This window comes from Amblyomma americanum, chromosome 5 (assembly GCF_052857255.1).
Source record: "Amblyomma americanum isolate KBUSLIRL-KWMA chromosome 5, ASM5285725v1, whole genome shotgun sequence".
Lineage (NCBI taxonomy): Eukaryota > Metazoa > Arthropoda > Arachnida > Ixodida > Ixodidae > Amblyomma > Amblyomma americanum.
In genome coordinates, this window is record NC_135501.1 from 137,792,144 (window position 1) to 137,814,353 (window position 22,210).

A 22,210-nucleotide genomic window follows, 5' to 3' on the forward strand; every position below is an offset into this window, starting at 1 on the left:
CCAAGGCTTGTGCCCTCACGCGCAGCATGTCCATTGTCAACGCGTAGCCGTTGTTCCGCACTTCCATTGAATAGCATAGCAGCTCTTCTTCTAGCTCAGGAAATTTGCACGGCTTGCCTCGGAAAGCACGCTTTTTGGAGCTGGTATTCTTCAACGCATCCCTTTGTCCGCACCACCGTCGGACACACTTCTCGTCCACGTCAAATTTTCTGCCCGCGGCACGCTTGCCGTGTTCGAGAGCGAACTCCACTACTTTCAGTTTAAAGCCCGCCGTGTAGCTGTTGAGGTGCTTGCCCATCGTGCAACAGTGACATTGCTCGGAGGCAGTTCATGAAAAAGTGAAGAACGACAGCGCACGAGAGCAACAACTATGCCGAGCGACCACGCTAACACAACCACCAAAAAACGCATGCTTTGACAGCCAGAACAGAACAAAGTTAGACCTGGCGATATCGATGCCGATACGGATAGCGGAAGTACAGTAGCAGAAGCTCGCGGCAGAAGAAAAGATGATGATGATGACCCGTGGCCTCGGGCGCCATCCATGGGCGGCACCTCGAAGCTCCTGTGCGCATGTATTTCGAAGGCTATTCTTGCGTGTTTCCTGGAGAGTTTGGGTGTGGCCCTTACACGGATTTTTTTTTTTTTTCAAATATTTCCTTTGGGAATACGGGGTGCGGCCCTTACACGCGTTTATACGGTAGTCTCCATATTTCAGGCAACACACTGACCGATTCACAGTGTGAAGTTCTTAAGACGGCCCCCTGTAACATCTGTCAAAAAAAAGCTCACATTGTCGGCACCATACCTGCTTGCTGGCCGCTGATTGCTGAGCTGTGGAACGAGATTTTCAACTGCAGTTTCGCAGTTTGCATGACTGAATATGTTCTTCAGGTTGTTTTTCCTGTGCCTGCAGTGTCTGTTCACGGTGCGTGTGCCTTGTGCTTGTCTTGCTCAGACTTTGAAAGTGCTATAGTGTGGGTGGTAGTGTTTTTTTTTTTTTTTTCTTAGTACCCATAACGGCAGTGGATGTAGCGATCCTCATTTACCTTTCCTACTTGGACTGTGTATCTTTCTGGCAGTGTTCTGCGGATAAGGAAAATTGAAAAATCTCCACAGGCATTGCTCTGGTGAATAAACAGTTGGGCAAGTTAGTTATCAAATTTTGAGGGCATTAACAGTGCACACAGTAAAAGGATGAAAAGGAAGAAAACTGCAGAACAGTAGTCTTCTTTGCTCTTTTTTTTTTTGTGCAGCTGTTTATACCATCGTGGGCCCTTGTGTGTTCCACTGGATCCTGAAACTGTGCACCCGATGCACATCCTCTCTTATCTTTCTGTCTTGTCTCTCTTTCTCTGCCTCACAAACAGTGATTGGCCTGGGAGCGATGCACTTTGCCCACAAGCGGAAGTACCAGCTCAAGCGCAACTGGCCCGATCCAACCTCTCGGGGTCCAGGTGAGCTTGGCCCACCGTTGGCCCGGGCCCTTTTGCTGAAACTTGAGACATGCACTCTGTGTCCGCTAGAACCCACTTTTTTTTTTTTTTTCCTACGCACATCAAGCAAGGAATTTTTCCGACTCGCAAAAAAAACAAAACTGTCAGCTTTTTTTTTTTTTTTTCTGTGTAATGAAGCCTCCCCCCTGATTTATCTGATAACGTTTCTGAAAAAAAAAAAAAAAGCAGGTTCATTACACAAGTAAAATACGGTATTTATTGCTGGAGCATTTTGAGTTCAAAACGGGATATTTTTTTACTTTGCCACTGCTCAAACGAGAGAATTATGGTCTCTTAAGGGGGGGAAGAGGGTTTTAGAAAAAGATTTTTATTAATGAAGCCACAATTATGAAAAACGGGATATTTTTTTACTTTGCCACTGCTCAAACGAGAGAATTATGGTCTCTTAAGGGGGGAAGAGGGTTTTAGAAAAAGATTTTTATTAATGAAGCCACAATTATGAAATCTTCGGGGACCATGTATTTTTGCGTGCCGATTCTAAAGATGGAATTTAATTTCATGTGCAACAATTTCTTGAGCACTTATGCAATATGTTATGTAACTTTTTGTGGAGAGCTTTCAAGAAATCCTGCTGCAGGGAACTTGCTAGAATGCATGCCATTGGTTTCTCCTGACATTAAGCTATGCAATAAAGCTAAAATTATCATCCTGCCTGTCATAGAAGTTCAGTTATAGAATTTTTCTTCCCATTTGTGAAGTACGAAGTTCAAAACCCTGTAACTTCTGTGATAGGCAGGATAATAATTTACCCTTATTGCATAGCTTGTTGTCAAGACAAGCGGACAGCATACATTCTAGCAAGTTCCCAGCAGCAAAATTTTGTTAAAGCTCTCCACAAAATGTTACATAACATATTGCATAAGTCCACAAGGACTTGTTGTACATTAAATTAAATTCCATATTTGGAATCAGCACGCAAAAATACATGTTCCCTGAAGATTTCATAATTGTGACTTCGTTAATAAAAATTTTTTCCCTAAGACCAGCTTCCCCCCTTAAAATTGCATGCTGGAAGTGGATGGCAGTGTGGTCTCACGTCGGTGTCTTTCCCACAAAAATGTTCTTTCCGTCATAGCAGCCTCCTTGTGGAAGCTTCTTATGGTTGTGACATACCTGTATAGCTATGAAAACTTCAATTTCAGTAGATGTTGCCTCTTTGCTGTTACAGTCGAACCCCGCTACAACGAACGTCGCTTCAACGAAATGTGTCCAATTCCCCTCCCGTCAGCTCGCCATAGAAAGTAATGGGACAAATTTCTCATCACAACGAACCATTTTTGGGGCGCGTTTCCACTTCAACGAAATTTTTGCTATACATAGCTGGGTTTAAAAATCTATCTTCCAATAAAACAAGCATGTCGCCGCCCATCTGTATACTTCCGTATGTCCACACTGCTTTGTTTCACTAAACTTTCGCTGGATTGATCCACTCATTCAAACGCACATGTAGACCGCCATTGCTTGGTGGTGATGACAATCTGGCTGTCTGCCTTGCGACAAGGCGTGGGTGCAAGTTCCCGTTTTCTTCAAAGCCAGAGCCGCAACCGATCCGTCACCAAAGGATGCAGCTGCCTGGCAACAGCAGCAGCGCGTTTTTCACTTGTGCTTGTGCACTGCAATCGACACGAGTGTGGCGACATTGTCTAGGAAGCGGAAGTTCCTTTCTCTTGAAGAGAAGGCACGAATTATCAGCACGGCATTCAGCGGCAGGGAAAAGGGAGATGTTGCAGCGGACTTCGGCATCTCGCAGAGCATGCTGTCAACAATCCTGATGTTTTGGGACTATTGTTGTGCAACCTGACGGTGTTTTTGGGCTGTTTTTGTTTTGCCTGAACGAAATTTCCGCTTCAACGAAATTTTTCGTGCACCCCGTGAATTTCGTTGTAGCGGGGTTCGACTGTACGCCATTTTAATCAATCTATGTAGTCGGAGTTCACTTCATTCCCATTGTCCGTTTCAATACTGTGAAAGGCTGACTTCTTTACATATTAACTGCTATCGCTTTGCTGTTTTCAGTTGCTTTAGTTATTCACGAAGGATTCTTTAGGAACAACTTAACGCTGTGACACTCTCATTGTGTCACTGCTTGAGACGGCTGCTCAGCTGTTAGTTGTTGGCTGTTTGCTGTCTACTTGCAACAACTATCAAGGCGTCATACTTTGAAAGGAGACATCCTTTGAAGGCAGCAGAAAGTCTGCTGAATGTCAGCAAAGATTCCTACGCAAGTCTCCCAACCACAGCGGCGGCCTAGTGGTTTGGGTGTCCAGCTTGTATGCAAAAAGGTATGGGGTCTGATCCCCAGTGCCGCTGGGTGTCTATTGGTTTTCTAGTGGGTACTGTCCGACTCCGGCCCTGTTTGTGGCTCCTCTGGGGTGAAATTCTTGGGAAGATGCATCTTTTTAAATCATCATACTCATTCCCCTCTGCAGGCCTGGACTACCTGGTGGACAACCAGGGCAACCGGCTGCTGGTCTCCGGGCTGTGGGCTGTGGTGCGGCACCCCAACTACCTTGGCGACCTGCTCTGCCACCTGGCCTTTGCCTTGCCCTGCGGTCAGTCGATGCTTGTTGCTATTGGGATTTTGTCACTTATACACCAGCGTACACGTGCACCTCAATCTCATCAGCTGTGCGGTCCCCTCTCCTGTACGCAGGCCACCGCCACTTGCTGCCTTTCTACAGCATGCTGCTGTCGACTGTGTTCCTTGTTGCAAGGACAGTGTCGGTCGAGAGCAAGTGCCGGCAACGCTACGGTGACCTCTGGACGCGCTACACCCAGCGGGTCAAGCACCGCCTTGTGCCCTACATCTTCTGACCAGCTGGCAGTGGCATCTGTCCATTCTTCATCTGCTGCTCCCCATCTTTGTTTTAACCTCTCATCACCTCCGGCAGTCTTGCTTTTACGCCTGCTTCTCTCCACTCCCTCCTCACCTTTTTTTTTTAAGCTCTTTATGAATTGCCAGAGAGATGGGGCGCCTTGGTCATGCACGAGTATGCTTGGCATCCGTACAGGTTTTGAGTTCGAAAATGAAAGCAGTGCTGTTGTGGAAAAGGCGTTGAAAAGGGCTCACTATTTGCCTCTTGAAGCAAATATTTGTGCGTTTCTAATGTGATGGTTTAAATGCATTACCCAGCTGTGAGAGAGGAAGAGATGAAATCACCAGAAGCCCCGACTGAATCTCTGGGGTGGATGCGCGACGGGAAATCAAAACAATGCTTGGCCCCAACCGGTCGCTACCTTTGTGTCGCTGTCTATTAATGGTTTGCAAGCGATACAATTTGTGTTTTTTTACCTCTGTTTACTTCTGTCGCCAGTGCAGTGCAGTGCAGCGCTGCATCATGCGAGCCGTTCCCTTGGAAACCGAGAAAGGCGAAGCCATCTTGTCAGGGTTGTCTGAAAGAAAAAATGCAAACAATTCTATGTGGTTGTGTAGGAATGAATGCTTCATCCCCATGCTTTTAGTCATTTCGAGTGACATGAAAGAAAATTCTCACCTCCGAGTCTCTGCTTTGTAAAAAGCATGTCTGTGTGCTCTGCAAGAAGGTTGGCAATGTTTGGCTGTGAAAGCCTTGTAGATGAGGTCGTGCTGCCAGGTTGCTCATCGTACAAAGTGTGCACACATGCTCGGCACGCATTCACATCTACTTCTGTCATGAGGTCATGTTGTCACGGGCATCTACATTTACCATAATTTTGCAGGAGACTGTCTGTACCCAGTGTATGGTCCACAGGGCACACTGTTCATTGAATTTTTAAAAAACTAATTTACTAGACTGTCGTACCTAGTACACAGAATCGCATTGGGCATTCCATGCTGTATGGGGGCCCCAACCTAAAGTTTTCCGCGCGATGACAGCGCCATCCTCCTCCCATAGCGGTGGAATTCTGAAGCGTCAATTGGGCGCGACAGCGCCGCTGCGCTCTGGCCCATGTTGTCCCCCCTATAAGGCGACATTGAAACAGTTCTATAGTTAATACCTATAGATAGGAAACATAATTGGCCGTGCAGCTAAAGAAAGTGCTTTCAGCATAGCAACTGGATATTGGAAGTACTTTCAGCAAGATAACAGTTTTGTTTGTTTTGAAAACTCTCGACTTCTTCACTGTGCCCATTGAAAGCATGGAGAGGACTTACAGCGATTGTTCAGTTATTCGTGCCGGTAATTTTACGAGGTGAGTGAGGCTCTTTGCTTTGTGATGGATGTGTCCATTGTTTTTACCTGGCCATGTACTACTAGAGTCATTACATGTTCATGTGTTCACCACAATTTTAAATACAATGGGTTTGAAACAAAGCTCCTTTTTTGTTGAGCGAAAACTGAAGCGCGCATGCATTTGACAATAGCACTAAGAGTGCTGTTTGGGCGCCTCCTTAGGCGGGCATCACCAATGTTCAATTTTAGTTATACAGTTGATACACACTGTTCTTGTGTTTGTGGTACAGCTAAAAAATAAACAGGCTGGTTCAAAGTTGATTGGTTGTGCAGCTCTGGATCACTTTTGACAACTTCAAAGACGAAGATGTTTCTGTGAAGAATCAGTTGTCATGTCTTGTATGCTTGGAAGCTGTTCTAAAGCTTTGGTGCATCTCAATCTCCCAGTGCAAATTCATGTTGCTCTTCTACATTTCTGTGTAAATAAGAATATGAGCAAGCACACTACTACAATTCATGTTATTATATTTTCTTCACATCAGCGTAAAGCGACTGACTGAAACATTTTTGGTTTCGGATGTCGCATGCTCATAATGCATGGCCAAAAAAAAAAAAGTCATTTGTATCTCTTGAGATTCTTATTTTTTACTGTATCCCTCATGTAGCATAGCAACATGTGTCCCCAACACACTCAACGACAGTTGCCCATTGTATTGCTGCAAAGTGTAACAATAAACATTATTCCACATTTGGTGCACTGTGTCCCTCATAGCCAGAGTCACTTTGAGGCATTAAAGGGGCTCTGGAACACATCACGAGAGTACGTACACTTGCTGCTCAGCCACTTCTGTCGTCACGAACACCTGAGCTTGTTCTCGTGACGCCAGCTGCGCAGCGTGCCTAAGCAGGTAACCACGGTGTGCAGCAATGTGGTGGTCACATCGCGTCGCAGCCACACAAGCAAGACAATCCTGTTGTCCAGCAAATCCGATAATGACCTCCCCCATCCCAAGATGTGGCAAAGAGTACTTTTGTCAGCGCCCTTCAACACACCTCTTAGAAAAGCGGAGTGCACTCCCCCTACCTGCCTTCCTTTGTGCAGTGTCTTTGGGCCCTGACGAGACGTGTGGTGCAGTGGCTGTGCAAGGATGCACTGTGGTGAGAGGCAGTGCTGGACTGTCTAGCCGTAGTGTGCGATCAACAGCAGCGAATGTCGCTGAAGTGGTGGTCTTTACATGCGTGATAAGTGGACGATACGACAGGTGTTTGCACGGCCGTGCAACAAACTCTAAGAATGTGTCGAACTTCTCAACGAGACCACACTAAAAGCTGTGTTAGCAAGACAGCGTAAACATCTGCCAGGAAAGGTACAACGCAACAGCGCTTCCAGCATCATTGAGGCAAGGAAAATGAAAGCTATAGTGGTTACAGTTTATGTAGCGTAGTTCTCATTCGTTTGCATGCATGCTGGAACTGACTAAAAAGCAAGCAAAGGGGGATGTGCAGGATGCATGCTGCAAATCCGAAATTTGTATTCGGTATTTCGCTTTGCTTTTTGTTGCCGCACATGGCACAGAATTGACAAAACAACTCTGTGCGTGCTGATACGTTGGGCGATTTCTTGGTCCCTGGTGCAGACGAACGTGAAAGAAAGCATAAGTGAAATCAACTAGGATGAGTCATTTCCTTACTTGTAGAGAAAGAATTGTGAAAGTAATAAAAAATAGCACTACTGTGCATAAAAGTTATTAACGAAGCACATAGAAGTGATTTTGCTACTCTGAAATTTTCAAAGCAGTGTTGCAGCATCGGTTGCACAACAGTGAAGTGGAAATGACCGTAGGAGGGAGAAAATTATTTGTCTAAGGGCATGTGGGAAACAAAAATGTATGAGTCTTCTACATTTTTATTTACAGGTGTGATGTTTCTGCCAGTGACGATTCCATCACACAAGAAGTCTGTGTGGGATCCATCCACGACCAATTTGTGTGAAATATCTCTTCATTCTCCTGTACTGCACGCATGGAAATCGTCAAACTGGTGAGCACGTGCTTGGTGTGTTGTGGCAGGCATGAAGGGTTAACGTGTTTACCTGGAGTAAGACTGCATACAGCTAGTGATGTCTGCATTCATTTGTTGTTTATTGAGCTAGGAAGGACAGTGTAAGTAGAGTTCGCATATCAAAATAGTGTAAATCAAACGTGTCTGCAGTTTTCAGATGACAGCAGAGATAGGTGTTGGTGACATGCAGTGTTGTTCTGTGGCTGTGGTTTTTTCTTACCGACTGCGTTGTCACGGCAGCCTCATTTTTATCGATTCGAAATGCAAGAGCATGCATATACTAAAAAGTTCAAGATAGTTATAGTTAACCTTGTGCCTTCCCCTGCAATGTATCTTGTAGTGGCTTCCTTTACTCCAGTATGAAAATAATTAATTATTTGTGCCTGGCAGTGCAGGAAATCTGCCATCAAGTACCTTTAGGTGAATGTGGCCAGACGTCCCACCTTTAGGGCGGTGGTCCTGCTGTCCCAGCAACCTGGCTGTGGGACGGTGTTTTGTACCGCTTTGGCTCCCTCACCGAAGCCCAAATGTAGAAAAAGGGCCATTATCACTTCGAAGCCAAAGGCCAAAGATGCTTTCAAAGGATGTAGATATATTGTGGAGAGAATACACAGTAGAGGCCATCCTGCCCCTTTAGGCGAAGCCGTAGCATCGAAAGATGGGCCATTTGGTTCAGACTTACGACGAAAATAATAGCGCGCTAAACACGACAGTCAAGGAAGAGAGCAACACCAGACAGGCTAGTGCAGAGAGTGGAGTTAGTAGTTGGTACCAGCTACTATCCATGACTACAAGTTTACAGAAAGGAGGACGGGTGAAAAAAATTACTGCAAGACGACACACCTGAGGCGAAAATTCTGCGAGAGCAGTTCGATTCACCCTGGATGAATACAATTGTGCTTTAATTTACTCTAAGCCAGGCCTTCACACACGCGACAGAAATTTTCTGGAAGGTGAAGGTGGACGGAGGTGGCTGGTGAGTGGCACAAGCTGGTTTTTTCACTGTGTCATTAAATTTGATTTTGCCTTCATTTTTTCGTTTCACAGCTGCATTGGTTTTGAGTGGATCCTTGTGGAGGGTCCAGGTGCGCGGTGATGGCGCGGGGAGGTTAACTGATGGGTGGGCAGCCTTTTAGCTAGAGCGTTGCGGTGGGGAGGTGGCTACTCCCATCCCAGTCCCACTTCAACATGCAACGAATATGGTCACACGTACTACTGTAGCTGCCATGGAAACAGTTCATTTTGGTACTAATGATTGGTTTTGCAGTGAGCATGTTTTACATTCTTACGTAAAATTAGACTAGTTGACTTAATTGCAGCTTCAGCAATTCGCCCTTTTCACGAGATGTGGCGCCCTCTGAGGAGTGGCGAAAATTCGTCTGCTACTGGTTGAAATCGAACGCAGAGCAGGCGCGATCCGTTTCCAGGAGCCAGCTGCGCTTGCGAAGTGGCGAGAGTGCGCTTGACTGCACATGCGCAGTGGAAGCTTACTGTTTTGTTTTCAAGGTGGAGGAGAGAGGCGCGCATGCGGCCTTGTGAAAAAGGCGGATTTCACATATGTCCAGCTTGTCGAACATTTCAGTGCACATAAGCCCAGGCACTAAACACAGCGTTGATTAATGTGCAGGGAAAGGTGTGCATCCTAAAAAAAGACCAATCTGGAGAGATGTTTGTACCCCTTGGTAATGGCGTCTGGCGATGCCTTTGTCGTTGAGAAGGCGCCGGTTGAAACTGAGCGTCTCAAACGGCTATGTTCACGTAAAGGGGGGGGGGGGGGGGGGGGGGGGCAGTGCGCAGGACAGTAAAGCCTTTCCCCCCGGTTATTGTCCTGCGCCTGCGTACTGATCCTCCGCTATTCCCATATGCCTCTAACCGCTAGCGTCACCGGGCCCATATTCTAAAGGTCCTTAATGTTTATACTGCTATTTATCGGATGTTATGCTAATAAATTTGTCTCGGCCGCTTCAAATATGCGTCGCTGTGTCTAGTGCAGGAAAACATGCGATTCTCGTGGCATTTCGCGCGCGAAAGCCAACCAACTTCGCGAAGGTGGAGCCGTGTGCGCGCATTCGCGTGCAGTGGGTACGTGTGCGCGCGTTCACGCGCAGTGGTTATATGTGCCATCTTTATTTCAGGCCAAGCAATCAAATCTGCAACGGCGGTAGGTAAGGATGCACAGAGTACCGATAAACAAGCTGTTCCAGCTTTTGTGCTAAGGACGCGACTTAGTGCAGTGCGATATGCGTGAAATTGGAAACTTCGACCGCGCTGCTCCGAACCGGCGCGCTTCAGGCGACCATCGCGTACCCTGCGCCTCGGCGCTCACGGCATTGCGGTCGCTGTGATCTTCGAACTTCGATGCTCAAAATTTTGCGTTTGCAGTGCCTACGCTGTGCGCGATGCTTGATGCCGTTATGAGGATATCGACGCACGCTACTCTGGGCGGGTCAAGTTCGATGACCGCGCTCAATGCGGAGTCTTGTTTTCTTTTTCTCTGCAGCGCCCGTGCCGGCTACCCGGCGGTTACGCAGCGGCTCACTGTCGCGCCGTGATGGATGGAACATTGTATTAGGGGGAGCGAGTACCGCAGCATCACGCGTATATATCTTTGAAAGAGCAGGGAATCATCAAATCTGAAAGGTTCTGCGAAGCCTGTTGTACGCTTTTAAGCCGGTCAAGGAGAGAGAGAGAAGGGTGGACGGCGATAACGTCCCTTTTGTTCCGCTGCATGCCCGATTAAATCCTGCGATGTCCTTGCGTAGCGGCGGCGTCGTTACGTCGCTAAGCCTAACTGGAGCTTCGGCTTCCCCTATGCAGATGGCGGTGGCTTCGTTCGCGGTTGCCGCGGTTTGGACGCTAGCTGTGTGCGTAGCCTCCTCTTTGAACCGCGAAATATTCCGCGCGTCTCTTGAAGCGAAAAGCTTCACTAGGCAAAGCAGTCGTTGTGTAGGCCGAAGAATGACCTTGAACGCCCTTCAGCCCAACCACTTAGCCGTGTGACCATATGTGGTACAGTTATGCATGGTGTTGGACCCATGACCTTTAGTTGACCTTTGACATTGGGTGACCATTAGATTGACCTTTGACCTTAAAGGTGCACTAAAAAGGAATCTGAATTCTTTTTACCGCGTGAACTCGATCTCCAAGTTCCGAGCATTTTTATGGTGTCTTCGACTGATTGCTCCCGCGATCCGGTTAGGATCTGGCAGAGTGGGAGCTGCTCTCGCTCTGAGCGCATAGCGAGACTAGTCAAGCCGGATGGTCAGCGAGTTTTTAGAGCGGAAGCGCAGGAGGCAGAAGGGGGACGTAACTTCTGCAACCACTACGTGGCACTGCTGCTGATGTAAACAGTAGTCGCCCGTAAGGTCCCTTGATTACCTTTAGCTGCACGTGCCCGCACACAGTTTGCATCGCGGTCGCCGCTTAGCCTGTATCGATTGCTACCCCGGCTTTCCATCCCACGGGACGCTCATTTTTCGAACACCGCCTTGTGGATAGCACTGTTGTCCTCGTCTGAGCTGCTGCTGGAATCACTGTTGTCATGCGACAGCAACATGGACCGCGTTCCTAGCGTAGTTATCGGGCGTCTCTTGGACATTTTGCCTCACACAGCGCGGCACCCGCAAAACACAACACAGCAAGGACGCTACCACTGCGTCAAAAGCCTACACTTGCTTCTGCCTATGCGCAGGGGACGCCAAGGCCTCGCACCGCTTTCGCGAAATGGCGGAAGTAGCTCTGTCACGTGGACTCATCTCGGAGCTGCACCGACTTTTTTCTCGGAGCGCGTCAGAGCGGTCTGAGCTGGAGGCGAGCGCTGAGAAAGAACCAGCCGAATGTAGTCAGAGCGGCCAGTTTCGGCCAGCCGAATGTGCGGTCGCCTCTTGGAGCGCTCTAGAGCGATCTAGATGCTCCCGGACGTTAAATCGGCTCCCGCCTTTTTTTTTTTAATTCAATGCTGAAGGTAGGAGGAATCGACCAACACGTGAGTGCCTTTCAGCCAGTCCCGTGGCAGCTTGCCGCTCTGTCAGCGGCAGAGTGATACGTAAATCAAAAAGTCCATGCATATTTTTATTTCCATGGGCCTAATTTGCAGCTATGTTGTCTGCGACTGAAACCATTTATTCACAGAAACCTAAAAAACAAAAAAGCAGAAGCAAAGCCACCATGAGACTGGCTGAAAGGCAGTTCACGCGTTAGTTGACTCCTCCTACCTTCAGCATCTAGTTAAAAAAAAGGAGGGAGTTGGGATGTTTAATCAGATTTAAATTAGGGAAATCGGCCACATGGGACAATACTTCGAAGTTTCTAAGAATTCTTGGAACGTGTAGATAGAGTTCCTGTGATAAAAATACGATTTCAGATTCCTCCTTAGTTCACCTTTATGAACATCCGATGGGATGATGTGAAGCCACGTGATGACAACCGATGGGGTGTCGCAAGACCATGTGACACCACGTCATAACCACGTGGTCATGTGGGCATATATAGAACGGCTGTCGCAAGCGCGTAGTGGAGCTGCCATGGAGAGCCTCAGACACTTAGCAAGCGTCCTTGCTTTTCGCTGAATTCCAGGGTTAGCCAAGTTAAGCCACTGCCAATTTTTTTTTTTAGAAGCTTTTGTACTCGTAGAACAGCTGGCTTGTACTATGTTCGAAACCGCGATGCACCTTGCTGGCATGTTTTGCATTGTCTTAAGGACTTGATTTGTGTGCCAGCATCCAGCAAAATAGCCAGCAGGGATCTCTGGTAGTTTGACCCCATTGGCTGATTCTGGTCACATTACGGCACGCAGCCAATGACAAGGCACTGCTAGAATTTCCTTTTTCCAGCTGTTTCACTGGAAGAATACCGTGCACAAAAACCTACCGGCAGCCGGCAATCAAACCTACCCCAACAAATCTCAGAGTGCTACCTAAAGGCGACAAATTCCCATCGGAAACCAATATTTATTTGTCCAACTTTTTTAAATTTATAAAAACAGAAAATCCTTCTCTAAAGGGGGGCTGTGCATGTCATGCTACTACAAGGAGTCAATCTACTAACAGTGCTGGCATCCTAACCTGACAACTATTTTGTTGGCTGCCCGCAGGGTGGTAGCCACTTCCTTGTATTAGCAGCCTTTTGAAATAATGGAAATTGATTGTACTGGTCTCGCCGAGATCATCGAATGGTAAACACTGTTGTTTTTCGCCTTTCCACGAATCTCTGGAGACTCTCTCATCTTAATTTTATAGTTCTTGCTGGAACTTTTGTCTATTCATGGTGAAGATAGTCTAGAAATTACTCATTGCTTATGTTTTCCCAGGGTCAGGGACGTTCTACTGAGCTCAAGCTTTGCCCGAGAGGCAAAAAAGAAATATTGTTGCACGGTCAATACTGCAGAAAAATAAATGAAAGAGAATACTTATGAAAAAAAATCACACAAAGTTAGGCCGGTAGAAATGGTGGATGTCCTGCAACACAGGTGCATTGCCGATCATGATCCAACACTCGCCTTAATAATGCAACTATGACCCTTTAGGATAAATGGCACTTTTCTCGGTTACAGTGTGCTTGTGGCACAGCCTTGTGAGGCACTTTTCATTTCTCGTTGCAGCCTGTTATGAGTGCTCAGCAGCAAGCACGGGATGTGACAAGAGGCATTGCAGTAGATGAAGAAAAAACAGAATACAGCTGCACCTTTGCATGCGCAACCTCGTTATGCGGAAAGTCTCTCATAACCAAAATGTGGTGCTGGGACTTGAATCCACAACAATGGGCTCTGCAGCCAGATGCCATAGCCAGCTGAGGTGGATATCTGCTACTAAAGAGAGAAAAATTTTAAATGGAGCATAATCACTCTTGATTGTTACTGATTACATTTGTGCAAACAATATAGGGCATCACCACACGAACCACTGAGTAGCATCGAAGTTCAATCCTTCCCTCCCGCAGTCGGGGCCTCCCCAAGCTTTCCTCACTTAGAGCCCCTGTGTAGAGAGGAGGGCACCCAGTGAGTGCTGATTTCAGTGCCTGGCCTACCTTTGTTCTTTGCTTTGCACTAGCTCATGTTTGAAGTGGCTGTTACTGGAAGCATCTTTTCTTCGGGCGGAATATATGGACAATGAAAGCATTGATGGTAACATTGCTGTGTGTGATCCAGTCACTGAGGCAGCTAGTGGGCTCGTTGCACTTGCAAGTCTGTCAGTGCGAGTGGCAGTTGAGCTAAAGACAAGCAGTTTGGCTACAGTGAACCATTTTTCAGTAAAGGGCTCCACTCGCTAAATGTCGGCCCCTTTCATCTGCTTGGCAAACCAGTTACGGACTGCTTACGCAGCAAGGGGGGGTGGCGAGTTGCATGTCCATGATATTTGAAAAGTGTCTGCTTCCAAATGGCTGCGTTGTCCAGTTCGTACTGAACCACAACCTTTTGTAACGCCCTTGGTGCCCAAGTTCGTTACTATAGCAGCAGTAATCGATGTGCTAAGGTACAGGTAAAAAGAAACGCAGCCATGGAAATATCGCTGAAAGTTCCAATGAATTCAGTGGATAACAAGACGAATATATAGTGGTCTGCAGGCGACACGTGCGTAGCATGCTATATGGTATTACGTGCACTGCCACATCTTTTGGTGATAAACTCCCTCGCATGCTGGTTGGTTTGTGGCTGAAATCAAGCTGACGCTAGGTAGGGCTCAGCCAATAAAAATTGGAGCACTTAAAAAGACTCAGTGTTATGTAATAAGTCCTGCCCTGTCCTTTCTGTGTGTGTCCCATAATTCAGGAATTTTTTTTCACCTAACATCTCAGTAATTTTGTACAGTTTCACTCGGTACTACAAGCAACACAAAGCATGGAATAATACATAGAAAAAAAACTGCAGTGATAAAAAGAAATACTGGAGGGGAGTGCTCCCTACCACGTTTCTGCCTTTTAGGTGCCATCTGTCAAGTGCATCTTCCTTGCCATGTACTCTGCTAGTAAATGCCATGCCATTTGTCAATATTGAAAAAAAGTTTTCTGAGGCAGTGTCAGAACAACAGTGCGGATTAAAGAACAAGCATGAGTTAATGATGTCCTGGGGTGAAAGGGAGAAAATAGACTTGGGCAGGGCATGCAATGCGCAACACTTCAACCGTGTGGCCTGTCATGGGGAAGGAAACATGGGGAGAAGTTTGTGCAATATATGAGCACAATATATAAGATGGGACTGCATTACTGGCCTGAGAGCCAGGTCAAAGGAGCATTAAGACACAATGGCTGACATTGAACAATAAGCACTTAGGGAGAGCGTTCTGTTTATATATCTTGTTCCACGTTTGGCTTTAGTGCAAACTAGTACTGACCCATTCGCGCCAGAAAACCTTGCACAAGTAGCACATTATGTTCCGTATTGATTGAAAAGGTACAAGAGAGGTATTTAGAAATTGCTGAGAGAGGCCTTTGCCCTCCATTGGACATAGCCTGGTGTTGAGCAAGCTTGCGTTAATTACCCATGTGATGGTTCTGTGAAGGACTGAATGTGACATACTAATCCCCCCCCTCCCCCATTTCTTTTCTGTGCAGACAGGCATTAGTGCGCCAGGATGGCTACCCCGAAGAAGGGCGCTGTGGAGGTAGGTTCCACTGTGGTTGTGGAGGACCACCCTCTGCAGGCACGAGTGCTCCGCATCGAGGGCAACATGTGCAAAATCCAATTTGTCGACGACTCAGTCGCCGTCGTCCATCTCTCATCCGTAACGAAGGTAACTGCACAGAGTTCTGGGACAGCAGCTGCCTTCTGGACAATCGCAGATAAGGGAAGCAAATGACACTTAAGCATTTAGTTTTTTATGATTGCAACATATGCTACTGCTAAGTTGTGGAAGAAATCGTTGTCATTTTTAAAGTTGCTTTTATCTCCTTGGCACTCTTGTCTGACACTGCAGTGTTTTTACTTGTGCTTACTGACACTGCACGTTCAGACGCTGGCTTGCTAATGGCTCACTGTCCCATTGTGTTCACTTGCTTGTCTTGAGAGATCTTGTTTTATTATTAATTTTTCCCCCCTCGACGTCATGCAAGCCCAACACCACTTTGTGGCATCATAAGTGTGCTTAGATTGTTGCTGCAGAATGCAAAAAGAAAAGATCTTTGTTCGTCAGCTCTATCGAGTACCATATGTTATTGAGCGTGTCCTTGGTGCCATGCTCATTACACTCGGTGCTGCTAAGCAGGGCACCCGTAGGAAAATTATCTCCACCTGCTGCTGCATTTAGAGCAGCTTCAATTTCCAAACTAGCCGTGTGCACTTCGCTAGGCAGTGCATAGACCCACAACTGGTCGTATTAACGGCATTTGCCATCCTCATTCAGTGACCGATATTTTGCTGCGTCTGAGATTGGCCGGCTGTTGAGAACGCTTTTGAAAGGCAAAGTGTGCCGTCCTTATGGAAGATCTTGGATGTCTTTCAGTTCTTGGAAATATTATTTTGTCTGCACTCTGTACCACTGCAAAAGCTACGCACCTGTTCTAACCTCCACACTTGGGTGGACGTTGACTGCTAGTTTACATAGGCTGAAGTTAAATGAAGTCAAGTTTATGATCTCGGCATAACACTGAGCACAGAAGTGAAGTGCTGAGCTGCTGATTCAAACTTCATGGTAAGCATTAAAACGGTGCCTTTGTGCCATTACATTATTCACTTAGCTTAATGGTAAGCACTGGATTAACGACTGATACCGTTTGGACGGATACTATACCGCTACTCACGCCCTCTGTCTTCTTTACGCAGTCAGTCTCGTCACTGACTACCAGCAGCAGCAACCGGACAGTCAGTCACAGCAGCAGTAACAGCCGGACAGTGAGTGACAATGTATGTCCTTTCTCTTTCTTATCGCTGCCCCAGTGTAGCGCCATTACGATGTGTTGTACCTCTTAGCTTCCGTTTGGCACTTTCTCTACCAGCTGTGCGACTTTGCAGTGTAGAAAGGAAAGCTTTTTTGTGAACTATGCAGGTTCACTGGCATTTGGAGTGCAAAAAAAAAGGAAGGAGGAAAGTATTTTTGATTAGCAGTCAAAACCAATGCCCTTCCCTAAAAAAAAATTATGTGCAGTGAAGGAGCACAGCAATGCAGGAAATTTTCTCCTTCCTACTACTGTATTGTTCCTTATGTCACCACCTTTTGCAGCAACGGGTGTCAAATGGGTGTATGTCGCAAAAACTGGTTTCTTTGTCTCCCGAGGGTGCTTCTTCTAGTTGCATCATTACCAGCAGGAGAGATTCACATCACCCATTTATAGGGCTCGCTGGTGTAGCTCAGCACCACAGTGTGTATATATATATATATATATATATATATATATATATAAGGAGAGATTATATAGGAGAGAGATATAGATATATATATAAGGTCCTTCTTTTTGGGTTTTAGTTTTTTTCTTCGGAATTCAGGGTGTAAAAACTGGACGGTGCCTTTTTATTTCAGCTTAAATTTTCGTACAATAAACCTATTCGTACCAAAATTTGAGCTGAAAAAAAAAAAGCTCCGATTTTCAAAATAAAAATAAATAAAACCGAGAAACGAAGGGCTCCGAGTATATAGCAGCGTCCAGTTGGCATGGCTGTCGTTAGACTGTTCTCGTCAAAGTTTCCGCCTACAGCCGCATTGGTCACAACATTAAGAATACGGAATTTTACCCACTGATGGACACGCGTCTGTCTAGTAGCTTTTCTTGTTTTGGCGCTCTCGGCATTGCCTAGTCATGGAAATGCTCACTACACGTGGCCTGACCACAGTCCATACCTCAGGCTGTGCAGCTGCAGGTGGTACTGCGGAACCACGTACTGCTCGTCCTCGAGGCAGCTTCCTTCACATTCGAAGCCCTTTGTTGTGGCAGTGCAGTTGGTAGGCTGTGAATGCAGGGGGCTGAGTGCAGCCATTGTATTGCGAAGCAAGCGATAGTTTTGTCAGGGCTTTTTGGAGTGGCAAAACCAGTGACAAAGATATTTGTGGACAGGCACTCTCCTCCTTGTAGGGTTGGAACAGCTGCAGTATTATATGGGCCAAAATTGCACCAAAGGTCAGGCGCTTCTAACACCATTTTTTGCCCAGTGTGTTACGGCTATCTGGTTCTCATAGGGGTTAGCAAATGTTTTAATGTTTCGAACAGCTTGCAAATTCTGATTGCTTCCTTAAGCTGTGGCCCTTTGCTGCTTGAAAAAGTGTCAAATAGGATATATCAACAAACAACAGCATGTACATCTTGTACAAGACAAAAGGACTGTCTGTGTAATGCAACCACATGTGAGACCCTGAACGAGACTGTTGGTCTGACTGAGCACACTTGCTTGTTTCCTCTGCTCTTCTTGCACAGTCAGACTCGTCCTCAACCGACAGCACCCGTACGACCTACACAGTGAGTGAGAGATCACTGCTAGGTTTGTCGGTGGCGCCATACCGCAGTTCTGAAGCTACATTTTTCAAGGCTTGTTGTACAATGGGTTTGATGAAGCAGGGCATTGGCCTACAGCCAGTTGCCATCAAAGTGGCTTCTTTGGCCATTGACTTTGACCCATGAGAGTGCATGTAAAAGGTATCCACATTTTTCCACGTGTTCTCTTCATTGGCATTCGTAAGGTGTGCAGTGCCAGCGGAGAAGGCTTTTTATTTTTTGCCAAAAGTGCAGGGATCATTTTTTGAGCCCTTGTATCATAGACAATTCTGTAAGCAGTAGTGGCAGCAGCAGTAGCAGCTGTGGATAAAAGCCCTCAGCAACCAAAATGGATAAAAAGCACCTTTTTTTTTCCCCTGAAGGTGTTATTATGCTGCCCGCCAGAGGTGTACCTTTGTCAGACTTGCTGGGTTTGTTAGTCACCTGCCTTCAAGCTTAATCATCTTCCAAACCAAAGCTCACACTTGCATGTTGACTGGTTCTGCTTGGCAAACTATCTCTCACAACTCTGATGATTCTCCTCCCCTCTCACACAGACAGAGTCTACGGTTACCTACACCACCCGCAGCACACGGACCACAACTACTTCACCGCGTGTCCGCTCGAAGACTCCGACCAAGCGTGTCATGGGTCGCAGCCAAAGCCGCAGTGCTGGCCGATCTGGCACCATTACTACCTCCTCATCTTCGCGAACCTCGCGTTCGCCAGGCAGGAAGGCCGTATCACCAACGACGCCCAGCCCAACAAAAAATACGCCCGGCAAGAGTCCGACGAAAAGAAGTCTGGCAGCTAGGAGCCCGGGGCGTACTTGTGCAAGAAGCCCCAGCCGTACTTCCACCTCAAGGAGCCCAGGTCGCCCCGCTGCAAAGACGACACACCCCAAGAGTCCCACAGGCAGGCCGCCAGCAGCCAAAAGTCCCAGGCGCCCAAGGTCTCCTGCCGCCAAGAGTCCCAGGCGCCCACGGTCTCCAGCAGCCAAGAGTCCTGGGCGCCCACGCTCTCCAGCAGCTAAGAGTCCCAGGCGACCAAAGTCGCCGGCAGCAAAGAGTCCTGCCAGGAGGACTCCTGCCGCAGCCAAGACGACGAGGGCCACTTCGAAGTCGCCGGCACGCACGCCGACACAGCGGAAAAAGAGTGTTAGCCCTACAAGTGAGAAAGGTTTACATCTCTTGCTGTAGTTGCCTTGCTTCTTTTGTGAGTTGTACAAATTGCTTGTTTTTGCTCAAGAGGTGAGTGCTCGATTGAAGGCTGGAGGTATTGACAGTTCTTGAACTGCTTTTAGGGGCAGTGCTTACCATTCCTGGAGCTCTAAAAGCCACACTCAGAACAATTCCTGCTGGAGAAGCGTATGGCTGACTTCGGTTGCATGTGAGCATAGCTGCCAATTATTCTAATGGGAGCTTGCATTAAAATTCTGTTGTCTTTCCTAATGTTGGAAGTAGAACAGTGCATTGAATTCTTTGGTCTTTGTGACGGTGATCTTAGGTGACAACCCACCATATTGTATTAGTAATTTTCAGTTCTGTGCAACGGAGCTGTGACTAGTTTAAGAGGTTACTGAATGGGTTGCGATGCACCTTATTGTGTCGTTTACTTGGTGACAACTTTACTTATGTTCCCTTCATTTGTCACTCGAGTTGTCTTCCCCGCTGCCATTGAAGCACTTAGGAGCCTGGTCACGTTTGCCCGTGTAAACCACTTGCTCTTCCTCTCATTGGAAAAGTGACTGTGATGCCCACTTTTCCTGCTCAAACACGACAGGTCTTAACAGTTGCTGGCGTTGTTTGTGCACTCTCTGCAACTTCAGTCACAGTGTGACATTCGTGGCACTCTTCCCATGTACTGGTGGCTCCTAACTCATGGACATTTGGGAGGTTAGCAGTGATTAAGCTTAGGCTACAGTCTTCTTTTTGTGTGCTGTTTTTCAGTTTAGAGAGGGATTGCGTTCAAAGCAGGGCTTCATTGTGACTTTGTTAGAAAGGCTGTCTGAAACAGGGCCAGTGCCACCTATCAAGCATGGCATGCACTTGCAAAGTAGTTTATAGCCCATTCAGTGGGAAGCTGAATGAAGAATCATGAAGTTATTGAGGTCAGCTTCTCAAGCCATTGCCCACGCCTAATCTGCTCCACACTGCAGAGACGTCTTCTCAAAAGGCTGGACCGCCCCGCATGCCCACATCATCAACTTCGTCCACCACTACCTCGACGGAGCGGTCACCAGCGCGCGACCGTTCTAGTGCCTCCATGCCCCATTCGTTCACTGTCTCTCAGCCTGTTGTGAACTTGGGCAGCAAAAGCTCGATCACACGTCGTGTGGTCAGCACGGGCACCTCCACAGAGGAGTCTCCACAGATCTACAATGCACAGGCCCAGCGGTCGTCTGCTCGCATCGCCGCCATGAGGTCGGCCCCTGTGAGTTACAGGCTCTCTCCCTCACCCTCATTTTACAGCACTAGCTAATGGAGTGATGTCAGGCACAACATCGTAGTGTGGAAAAAAGTGAAGCCTTGTACTTTTACGTTGTCAGCGCCATGTGGCTTGTGAGTGCGTTTCTCACTCAGTCACTCGTTGGCGTGGCAAAGAAGTGTGTTTACCTGAAGCAATGCTCTAACCGATATGTGTGTTGCTTTGTACTTCACATCAGACCTATTTGTCGATTGTATCAGTAATATTGCGCTCAGTATGAACTGTACCGTGCTAGCACCCGCTGAAGTGCTTGCACAGTATAGCTCATACTGAATGCTATAGTACCTGCTGCTCGTCACTGATACCAAAAGTGCTGCAACAACAAAAGGAGTCGAGTAATTATTCAACGGGCAAGTTGTGAAATAGGAATCGTAGCACAGTAACTCGCAGCAGACACACTGTGGAGCTCATCATCTGATGACTGGCATCACTCTCTTGTGAACTGTGTTTGACGCCGCTATTAAGGTGTTTCTTTTTTTTTGTGTGTACGTATGTGCTCCTCAGCAGCTCAAGCGAAAAGGCAAGGTACAAGACAGTTTTCACAGCTGGTGGCAGAGGACGCGTAAGTTTGGTAACTTTAGGAGAGATCTTAGACAGTTGTGCACTGACACTTGAACTTCCCTGTTTCACTCTGTGAATTAGCTTAGGCCTAATTTCAGCCTGAAGGGATGCATTCATATGCAGCCAGTAATGGAAGCGACCATTTCAGCACTTGCCGTGATCATAAGTAGAAAAGGAGGAAATATTTCAGCACAGTGGTCAGTCTACCATGGCAGCTTTTTAAAAGCTTGTAGTCATAGGATGGCAGGTTTATTCTTCATATCCAGCACATTTAAAAACCAGAGTTTAAAATTTTGGTCCCGCCAGAATGGAAATCGTCACGAGTTGAAAGCTTTATTGTTGGTGTTGGAACCTTTGAGCAAGCCTATATCTTCTTCTGTGGTGTGAGAAAAATCGTACCTCACTAAAGTTTGTGTTTAGCTCTCATTGATGAGTGTGTTGGTAAACGGCATCAGATATCAGTTATGACATTCTGTAACACTGTTCACAAACTTGTTTGCGCAGGCTTCAAGCAAAAGCCCTTTGCTTGTCACCTACAGCGTAAGTAGGAAGTGCACTTCTGATATCACTGCTAAAGCTTGTGCAAGCAGTTAAGGTAAACTGAAAACACGGCAGGCGCTATTCATGTAGCATGGTGCCTATGCTTGCATTATAAGTTTACACAAGCCTTGCGATCAGTTATCAAACCAGGAGACATTGGGACTGTCAGGAGTATTTAATACTGCCTAATACGTTCAGAAATTAACAATTGCCTGCTCATTTACTCTCCCTTTTTTGCACTCGGAGCTACAAAAACGAAGTTTCCAAGATAAGTGATGTGCTGAAATCCTTGCTGCACCGATAGTACCGACAGAATTTAAAGGAATAGTGAACAAAAATTCTGTTGCGGAGATTTCTGGCCCAAAGGTTAACTGTGGCTCCAAGCAATTTTTAAAGCAGCAATGAGCACAAAGTAGTTACTTTCTATCATTGGATGCATTTTTCCGGACGCGATAGCTCTGAAGAATGGCCGACCAAATACCATCGCATCATGCA

The 22,210-nt window shown here is 46.8% G+C and overlaps 2 protein-coding genes across 2 annotated transcripts in view; both read left to right on the top strand.

Moving 5' to 3' along the window:
* LOC144132761 (delta(14)-sterol reductase TM7SF2-like) overlaps nucleotides 1-6,419 on the top strand; it is a 44,221-nt gene extending 37,802 nt beyond the window's left edge. Inside the window, 3 exon segments of the mRNA XM_077665402.1 lie at nucleotides 1,371-1,457; nucleotides 3,947-4,069; nucleotides 4,171-6,419. Coding sequence (XP_077521528.1) covers nucleotides 1,371-1,457; nucleotides 3,947-4,069; nucleotides 4,171-4,331 — 371 coding nt within the window. The 3' untranslated portion in view covers nucleotides 4,332-6,419.
* A 3,391-nt stretch (nucleotides 6,420-9,810) lies between these two features.
* Nucleotides 9,811-21,769, top strand: LOC144134230 (uncharacterized). Its single transcript, XM_077667189.1, has 7 exons — nucleotides 9,811-9,897; nucleotides 15,281-15,330; nucleotides 16,488-16,556; nucleotides 18,071-18,112; nucleotides 18,685-19,297; nucleotides 20,286-20,560; nucleotides 21,680-21,769. The coding sequence occupies exons 2-7, from the start codon at nucleotides 15,301-15,303 to the stop codon at nucleotides 21,767-21,769; spliced, it is 1,119 nt and encodes a 372-aa protein (XP_077523315.1). The 5' UTR covers nucleotides 9,811-9,897; nucleotides 15,281-15,300.
* The last annotated feature ends 441 nt before the right edge of the window (nucleotides 21,770-22,210 follow it).